Source organism: Rhinoraja longicauda, chromosome 19 (genome assembly GCF_053455715.1).
Source record: "Rhinoraja longicauda isolate Sanriku21f chromosome 19, sRhiLon1.1, whole genome shotgun sequence".
NCBI classification, from domain to species: domain Eukaryota; kingdom Metazoa; phylum Chordata; class Chondrichthyes; order Rajiformes; family Arhynchobatidae; genus Rhinoraja; species Rhinoraja longicauda.
In genome coordinates, this window is record NC_135971.1 from 22,807,443 (window position 1) to 22,817,442 (window position 10,000).

Here is a 10,000-nt window from a genome sequence, read left to right on the forward strand (position 1 = left end):
CGACTAGGCTTGTATACACTGGAATTTAGAAGGATGAGAGGGGATCTTATCGAAACGTATAAGATTATTAAGGGGTTGGACACGTTAGAGGCAGGAAACATGTTCCCAATGTTGGGGGAGTCCAGAACCAGGGGCCACACAGTTTAAGAATAAGGGGTAGGCCATTTAGAACTGAGATGAGGAAGAACTTTTTCAGTCAGAGAGTTGTGAATCTGTGGAATTCTCTGCCTCAGAAGGCAGTGGAGGCCAATTCCCTGAATGCATTCAAGAGAGAGCTAGATAGAGCTCTTAAGGATAGCGGAGTCAGGGGGTATGGGGAGAAGGCAGGAATGGGGTACTGATTGAGAATGATCAGCCATGATCACATTGAATGGCGGTGCGTACAGGCTCGAAGGGCCGAATGGCCTCCTCCTGCATGTATTGTCTATTGTCTATTGTTTAGTTTAGAGATACAGCGTGGAAACAGGCCCTTCGGCCCACCGGGTCCGCCCTGACCAGCGATCCCTGCGCACTAACACCACCCTACAGAATTTTAGAAACATCGACAATAGGTGCAGGAGGAGGCCATTCGGCCCTTCGAGCCTGTACGCACCGCCATTCAATGTGATCATGGCTGATCATCCACAATCAGTACCCCGTGCCTGCCTTCTCCCCGTACCCCCTGACTCCGCTATCCCCCAGAGCTCTATCTAACTCTCTCTTAAATCCATCCAGTGAATCGGCCTCCACTGCCCTCTGTGGCAGAGAATCCCACAGATTCACAACTCTCTGGGTGGGTGAAGAAGTTTTTTTCTCACCTCAGTTTTAAACGGCCTCCCCTTTATTCTTAGACTGTGTGTGTGGCCCCTGGTTCTGGATTCCCCCAACATTGGGAACATTCTTCCTGCATCTAGCCTGTCCAGTCCTTTTATGATTTTGAGAATAAGGGGTAGGCCATTTAGAACGGAGATGAGGAAGAACTTTTTCAGTCAGAGGGTGGTGAAGGTGTGGAATTCTCTGCCTCAGAAGGCAGTGGAGGCCGGTTCGTTGGATGCTTTCAAGAGAGAGCTGGATAGAGCTCTTAAGGATAGCGGAGTGAGGGGGGTATGGGGGAGAAGGCAGGAACGGGGTACTGATTGAGAGTGATCAGCCATGATCGCATTGAATGGCGGTGCGTACAGGCTCGAAGGGCTGAATGGCCTCCTCCTGCACCTATTGTCTATTGTCTATTGTCTATTATACGTCTCTATAATCATTAATTTTTTTATTAAGCAGACTCATGGTCCATTAGAATACACATACAGCACACAGTATATACATATAAAAATCAAATTAATTTAGAAAAGGCAACAATACCAATGTTTCCACGTAGGTGACAGGTACCTCACGGCACTGAAACCAGGATTTACCAGCAGCACAATGATGGGATTCTGAGACCCATTCAATCGGCATAATAAATCTAAACATGAGATTCCTCAACAGGGCATGAAACGTATTGACTGACTCCTGCACTGCAAAACAGTTCACTTGCACTGCACCACCTTGGCTTTCTGAGCAATATGCGCATGCAGTCATTATAGGCAACCTTAAGTTTATGGATGCTTGACTTATTAAACTTTATCCACAAAGGAGCAGTGTAAAGAGGACTGCAGGACGCTCTAAACAGGTTTATCTTTGACATTTCCTGAGCACCAGTGGAATTTCCTAACCAACATGTTAGCTTGTGCATACAACATGCGGCGCTGTCTAAACATGTCCTCATCATCAGACATTTGATCTGTGATGACATGTCCCAGATACTTAGCTTTACAGCGGACAGATAGAACCTGCCCTGACAGGTAGAATGATGGGAAGACTAGATCTTTGTCTCCTTTTACTTTACAAATCATGACAACGCTCTTTTTAGCATTGTATTTCACGTCAAATTGGACACCATACTCAGAGCATATATTCAACATCTGCTGAAACCCAGCACTGCTAGGAGCAAAAAAAACCACCAGATCATCGGCATACATAAGATGGTTTACCAGGGTGTTACCAATCATACAGGGGGAACTTCTTTACTCAGAGGGTGGTGGCTGTATGGAATGGGCTTCCGGTGGAAGTGGTGGAGGCAGGCTCGATTTTATCATATCATATCATATCATATATATACAGCCGGAAACAGGCCTTTTTTCGGCCCTCCAAGTCCGTGCCGCCCAGCGATCCCCGTACATTAACACTATCCTACACCCCACTAGGGACAATTTTTACACATTTTACCCAGCCAATTAACCTACATACCTGTACGTCTTTGGAGTGTGGGAGGGAACCGAAGATCTCGGAGAAAACCCACGCAGGTCACGGGGAGAGCGTACAAACTCCTTACAGTGCAGCGCCCGTAGTCAGGATCGAACCTGTGTCTCCGGCGCTGCATTTGCTGTAAAGCAGCAACTCTACCGCTGTAAAGTAAATTGGATAGGTATATGGATAGGAGGGGATTAGAGGGTTATGGTCTGAGTGCAGGTAGATGAGACTAGGTCAGGGAGAGTGGCCGGCGTGGACTGGTAGGGCCGGACAGGCCTGTTTCCATGCTGTAGTTGTTATATGTTATATGTTAGATGTTATACACCCTGTTTTACAGCCTCTAAGCTGGTCAGATAAATCATTCATGTACACATTAAAGAGGGCTGGTGAAAGTAGCCCCCCCTGGCGAACCCCATTACCAACACCAAATGTTACAGAGACTGCATGACCCCATTTGACCTGCACGCTCTGGTTGGCGCACCAGTATGCCAGGACCCTAATTATAGACAATAGACAATAGACAATAGGTGCAGGAGGAGGCCATTCAGCCCTTCGAGCCTGTACGCACCGCCATTCAATGCGATCATGGCTGATCACTCTCAATCAGTACCCCGTTCCTGCCTTCTCCCCGTACCCCCTCACTCCGCTATCCTTAAGAGCTCTATCCAGCTCTCTCTTGAAAGCATCCAACGAACTGGCCTCCACTGCCTTCTGAGGCAGAGAATTCCACACCTTCACCACTCTCTGACTGAAAAAGTTCTTCCTCATCTCCGTTCTAAATGGCCTACCCCTTATTCCCAAACTGTGGCCCCTTGTTCTGGACTCCCCCAACATTGGGAACATGTTATCTGCCTCTAATGTGTCCAATCCCCTAATTATCTTATATGTTTCAATAAGATCCCCCCTCATCCTTCTAAATTCCAGTGTATACAAGCCCAATCGCTCCAGCCTTTCAACATACGACAGTCCCGCCATTCCGGGAATTAACCTAGTGAACCTACGCTGCACGCCCTCCATAGCAAGAATATCCTTCCTCAAATTTGGAGACCAAAACTGCACACAGTACTCCAGGTGCGGTCTCACCAGGGCCCGGTACAACTGTAGAAGGACCTCTTTGCTCCTATACTCAACTCCTCTCGTTATGAAGGCCAACATTCCATTGGCTTTCTTCACTGCCTGCTGTACCTGCATGCTTCCTTTCAGTGACTGATGCACTAGGACACCCAGATCTCGTTGAACTCCCCCTCCTCCTAACTTGACACCATTCAGATAATACTGTTTGGCATTCCTCTTTGACTCAGTTTGTGGAACAGCTTATGATGGTTGACTCGATCAAAAGCTTTCGAGGCATCAATAAAACCAATTAACACAGAGGAATTCTGCCTTCTATACATTTCAACCATTTCCTTCAGGGCATAGATGCATAAATCAGTACCATGCTTAGCCTTGAAGCCAAACTGGTTGTCTAGTAGTACCCAAATAAAACAACATAATCTATCTAATAAAATTCTTTCCAGGACTTTGGATAACACACTGGCTAGAGCAATCGGCCTGTAATTATCCAAGCCCGCTTTGTCCTTGATGACAGGCACCAGAGTGACGGACAACATGGAGTCACCGGTAACAGACCATGATTCGTAAGGCCAGTAAAACAGATTGCAAGAAGTGCAGCAACCCTCGGGCTTGCAAGGTTTGAGGTGCTCTGCAGTGATCTGATCTAAGCCGCTAGCCTTTGTTATCAGCTAGCTGTGTGATTGCTGGGCGGCACGGTGGCGCAGCGGTAGAGTTGCTGCTTTACAGCGAATGCAGCGCCGGAGACTCAGGTTCGATCCCGACTGCGGGCGCTGCACTGTACGGAGTTTGCACGTCCTCCCCGTGACCTGCGTGGGTTTACTCCGAGATCTTCGGTTTCCTCCCACACTCCAAAGGCGTACAGGTAGGTAGGTTAATTGGCTGGGTAAAATGTAAAAAATTGTCCCTAGTGGGTGTAGGATAAGTGTTAATGTACGGGGATCGCTGGGCGGCACGGACTTGGTGGGCCGAAAGGGCCTGTTTCCGGCTGTATATATATGATATGATATGATGATATGATTGCTTGTTAGACCTTATTGGCTGTGATTCCCACTTTGTCACTGTTGGCAATGTTGCCCACTTTGTAGGGATCACTTTTAATACAATTGAATAGCTCAGAGTAATGTTGCCTCCACAAATCAGCTATGGTTGTCGGCTCCTGAGACTCCTTCTATGGTACGTGGCAACGATGTACTGCCTCTGTTCAGAGCTCTCACCTCCTTCCAGAAGCCAGTAACATCGTTACCAAGGAGCTTAACCAGCCATAGAGTCTGCTCTCATTAATTGTTCGTGTTTGCTGATGTAACGAACTGCATATTTATACCGAGCATTACTAAGCTTTTTGTGATCCAGGACTAGGCCCCCCTCTGGGCCTACCTGCCAGGACCCAAGCCTTAAAGGCATCCTTAGCTTCAGCATGATGAGCAGCCACATGTTTATTCCACCCTGGCTTAATGCTGTGTCTTTTATCAGTGTGAGTGAAGCATGGCCTACTAGCTTCATACACAGCACCCACAATACAATTATACATAGCACAGAGGTCCTTACAGTGAGCGCTGTTATTACAATTCACATCAGTACACATAATCGCATCTCTGGGTAGATATACATTACTTAGAAGGACATCAGTTCTCCCATAGTATAACATCACATCCTCATCTGAGAGCTTAGACCAATCCAGTTTAGCCTTACAGGCACTATTAACCTCCTGAGACATCTCCGGGAGACTGCCCCAATCGAGTGCCATAACAAAAGGAACATGATCAGACATAGATGCCTCATACACAATCTCCATAGATCTTAGAATACCATGAGCATCAGCAGTGCTAATGCAGTGGTCAAGCCATGATGTAGAGTGCCAGGCCTCACTTATGTAAGAATCTATAAGATCCCCTCTCATCCTTCCAAACTCCAGTGAATACAAGCCCCAGTCTTTCCAATCTTTCCTCGTATGACAGTCCCGCCATCCCGGGGATCAATCTCGTAAAGAAGTCAAGATTCGTGCCGAAGGTAGACACAAAATGCCGGAGTAACTCAGCGGGACGGGCAGCATCTCTGGAGAGAAGGAATGGGCGACGTTTCGGGTCTGAAAAAGGGTCTCGACCCGAAACGTCACCCATTCATTCCTTCTCTCCGGAGATGCTGCCTGTCCCGCTGAGTTACTCCAGCATTTTGTGTCTATTAATACCGCTGGGGTGTGAGCTGCCCAAGCGAAATATGAGGTGCTGTTCCTCCAATTTGCGCTGGGCCTCACTCTGACAGTGGAGGAGGCCCAGGACAGAGAGGTGAGTGTGGGAGAGGGAGGGGGAGTTGACGTGTTTGGCAACCGGGAGATCAGGTAGGTCTAGGCGGATTAATTATACAATAGACAATAGGTGCAGGAGGATGCCATTCGGCCCTTCGAGCCTGTACGCACTACCATTCAATGTGATCATGGCTGATCATTCTCAATCAGTACCCCGTTCCTGCCTTCTCCCCATACCCCCTGACTCCGCTATCCTTAAGAGCTCTATCTAGCTCTCTCTTGAATGCATTCAGAGAATTGGCCTCCACTGCCCTCTTGAGGCAGAGAATTCCACAGATTTACAACTCTCTGACTGAAAAAGCTTTTCCTCATCTCCGTTCTAAATGGCCGACCCCTTATTCTTAAACTGTGTGGCCCCTGGTTCTGGACTCCCCCAACATTGGGAACATGTTTCCTGCCTCTAACGTGTCCTACCCAGTAATAATCATATGTTTCAATAAGATCCCATCTCATCCTTCTAAATTCCAGTGTATACAAGCCAGTCTTTCAACATATGACAGTCCCGCCATTCCGGGAATTAACCTGGTGAACCTACGCTGCACGCCCTCAATAGCAAGAATATACTTCCTCAAATTTGTAGACCAAATCTGCACACAGTACTCCAGGTGCGGTCTCACTAGGGCCCTGTACAACTGCAGAAGGACCTCTTTGCTCCTATACTCAACTCCTCTTGTTATGAAGGCCAACATTCCATCGGCTTTCTTCACCGCCTGCTGTACCTAGGCTTGTAGTCACCAGAGTTTGGAAGGGTGGGAATATCGAGGGAAAGGATCATTGCAGTCCATTCCCAAACTTAGGGAACAGTGAGCGGCCTGGATAGAGTGGATGGGGAGAGGATGTTTCCACTAGTGGGAGAGTCTAGGACCAGAGGGCACAGCCTGAGAATTAAAGGACGTTCCTTTAGGAAGGAGATGAGGAGGAATTTCTTCAGTCAGAGAGGGTGGTGAATCTGTGGGATTCTTTGCCACAGAGGGCTGAGGAGGCCACAAGTCAGTGGATATACTTAAGGCAGAGACAGATAGATCTTGATTAGCGCGGGTTGTCAGGGGGTTATGGGGAGAAGGCAGGAGAATGGGGTTTGGAGGGAGAGATAGACGAGCCGTGATTGAGTGGCGGGGTGGACTTGATGGGCCGAATGGCCTAGTTCTGCGGCTGTCACTAATGGATGGGGCCAGACCAGCAAACGACGCAGAGACCGTTCCCTCCGTTACTCCCTGGTCCACTCGTCCCTGCCTACCCAAACCACCCCATCCCCGGGCACTTTCCCCAACAACCAACCGCACGAGATGCAACACCTGTCCCTTTACCTCCCCCCTCGACTCCATCCAAGGACCCAAACAGGTGAGTCTTTCCAGGTGAGACAGAGGTTCACCTGCACCTCCTCCAACCTCATCTATTGCATCCGCTGCTCCAGATGTCAACTCATTTACATCGGCGAAACCAAGCGCAGGCTCGGCGATCGCTTCGCTCAACACCTGCGCTCGGTCCGCATTAACCAATCTGATCTCCTGGTGGCTGAGCACTCCCCCTCCCCCTCCCACTCCCAGTCTGACCTTTCTGTCATGGGCCTCCTCCAGTGCCATAGTGAGGCCCACCGGAAATTGGAGGAACAGCACCTCATATTTCGCCTGGGCAGCTTGCAGCCCAGTGGTATGAACATCGTCTTCTCCAACTTTAGATAGTTCCTCTGTCCCTCTCTTCCCCTCCTCCTTCCCAGATCTCCCTCTATCTTCCTGTCTCCACCTATATCCTTCCTTTGTCCTGCCCCCCCTGACATCAGTCTGAAGAAGGGTCTCGACCCGAAACGTCACCCATTCCTTCTCTCCTGAGATGCTGCCTGACCCGCTGAGTTACTCCAGCACTTTGTGAATAAATACCTTCGATTTGTACCGGCATCTGCAGTTATTTTCATAAACGACCATCGCTCCTCTTTCCCCAGGTGACCAGTCAAGACAAAACTCCTGTAGTCATGGGAAAGGCGCTGGAGAAACACAACCAAGACCCGAATATTGGCGGCTCTTATGAGCTAGTCCAGATCCTACTGGAGGACAAAGGTGAGTGAGTGAATGAACGATGGGTAGATCGATAGATCGACAGGTAGATCAAAAGATGAGTGAATGGATGAACGATTGGTAGATCGATAGATCGATCGAAAGGTGAGTGAATGAACGAGCGAATGAATGAACGATTGGTAGATCGATAGATCGATCGAAAGGTGAGTGAATGAACGATTGGTAGATCGATAGATCGATAGATCGATCGCAAGGTGAGTGAATGAACGAGTGGATGAATGAATGATTGGTAGATCGATAGATCGATAGATCGATCGCAAGGTGAGTGAATGAACGAGTGGATGAATGAATGATTGGTAGATCGATAGATCGATCGAAAGGTGGATGAATGAGCGATTGGTAGTTCGATAGGTCGATCGAAAGGTGAGTGAATGAACGAGTGAATGAATGAACGATTGGTAGATCGATAGATCGATAGATCGATCGAAAGGTGAGTGAATGAATGAGTGGATGGAAGAACGATTGGTAGATCGATAGATCGATAGATCGATCGAAAGATGGATGAATGAACGAGTGAATGAATGAACGATTGGTAGATCGATAGATCGATAGATCGATCGCAAGGTGAGTGAATGAATGAGTGGATGGAAGAACGATTGGTAGATCGATAGATCGATCGCAAGGTGAGTGAATGAACGAGTGAGTGAATGAACGATTGGTAGATCGATAGATCGATCGAAAGGTGAGTGAATGAATGAACGATTGGTAGATCGATAGATCGATCGAAAGGTGAGTGAATGAACGAGTGGATGAATGAACGATTGGTAGATCGATAGATCGATAGGTAGATCGATAGGTAGATCGAAAGGTGAGTGAATGAATGAGTGGATGAATGAACGATGGGTAGATCGATAGATCGATAGGTAGATCGAAAGATGAGTGAATAAATGAACGATTGGTAGATCGATAGATCGATCGAAAGGTGAGTGAATGAACGAGTGGATGGAAGAACGATTGGTAGATCGATAGATCGATAGATCGATCGAAAGGTGAGTGAATGAATGAGTGGATGAATGAACGATTGGTTGATGGATAGATCGATCGAAAGGTGAGTGAATGAATGAGTGGATGGATGAACGATTGGTTGATGGATAGATCGATCGAAAGGTGAGTGAATGAATGAGTGAATGAATGAACGATGGGTAGATCGATAGATCGACAGGTAGATCGAAAGGTGAGTGAATGAATGAGTGGATGAATGAACGATGGGTAGATCAATAGATCGACAGGTAGATCGAAAGGGCGGCACGGTGGCGCAGCGGTAGAGTTGCCGCCTTACAGCGAATGCAGCGCCTGAGACCCGGGTTCCATCCTGACTACGGGCGCCGTCTGTACGGAGTTTGTACGTTCTCCCCGTGACCTGCGTGGGTTTTCTCCGAGATCTTCGGTTTCCTCCCACACTCCAAAGACGTACAGGTTTGTAGGTTAATTGACTGGGTAAAATGTAAAAATTGTCCCTAGTGTGTGTGTAGGATAGTGTTAGTGTGCGGGGATCGCTGGGCGGCACGGACCCGGTGGGCCAAAGGGCCTGTTTCCTCACTGTATCTCTAAATCTAAATCTAAATCTGAAAGGTGGATGAATGAACGATGGGTAGATCGATAGATGGCAGATAGATAGATAGAAACATAGAAACACAGAAACATAGGTGCAGGAGGAGGCCATTCGGCCCTTCGAACCATTCATTGTGATCATGGCAGATCGTCCACAATCAGTAACCCGTGCCTGCCTTCTCCCCATATCCCTTATATTCCACTGCCCCCTAGAGCTCAATCTAAATCTTTTAAATCCATCCAGTGAATCGGCCTCCACTGCCCTCTGTGGCAGAGAATTCCACACATTCACAACTCTCTGGGTGAAAAAGTTTTTTTTCTCACCTCAGCTTTAATTGGCCTCCCCTTTACTCTTAGACTGTGTGTGTGGCCCCCTGGTTCTGGACTCCCCCAACATTGGGAACATTTTTCCTGCATCTAGCCTGTTCGATCTTTTAAGAATTTTTATATGTTTCTATAAGATCCCCTCTCATCCTTCTAAACTCCAGTGAATACAAGCCCAGTCTTGCCAATCTTTCCTCATAAATCCAGATAGATAGACAGGCAGACAGACAGACAGACAGGCAGACAGGCAGACAGACAGACAGACAGACAGGCAGACAGACAGACAGACAGACAGACAGACAGACAGACAGACAGACAGACAGGCAGGCAGGCAGACAGACAGACAGACAGACAGACAGACAGACAGGCAGGCAGACAGACAGACAGGCAGACAGACAGACAGACAGACAGA

At 48.0% G+C, this 10,000-nt stretch overlaps 1 protein-coding gene across 1 annotated transcript in view; it reads left to right on the top strand.

Moving 5' to 3' along the window:
* The window catches only part of LOC144602891 (ral guanine nucleotide dissociation stimulator-like), a 73,598-nt gene that overhangs the window by 54,870 nt on the left and 8,728 nt on the right, over positions 1-10,000 (top strand). Inside the window, exon 16 of the mRNA XM_078416012.1 lies at positions 7,581-7,695. Coding sequence (XP_078272138.1) covers positions 7,581-7,695 — 115 coding nt within the window. The remainder of the gene's footprint in view (positions 1-7,580; positions 7,696-10,000) is intronic.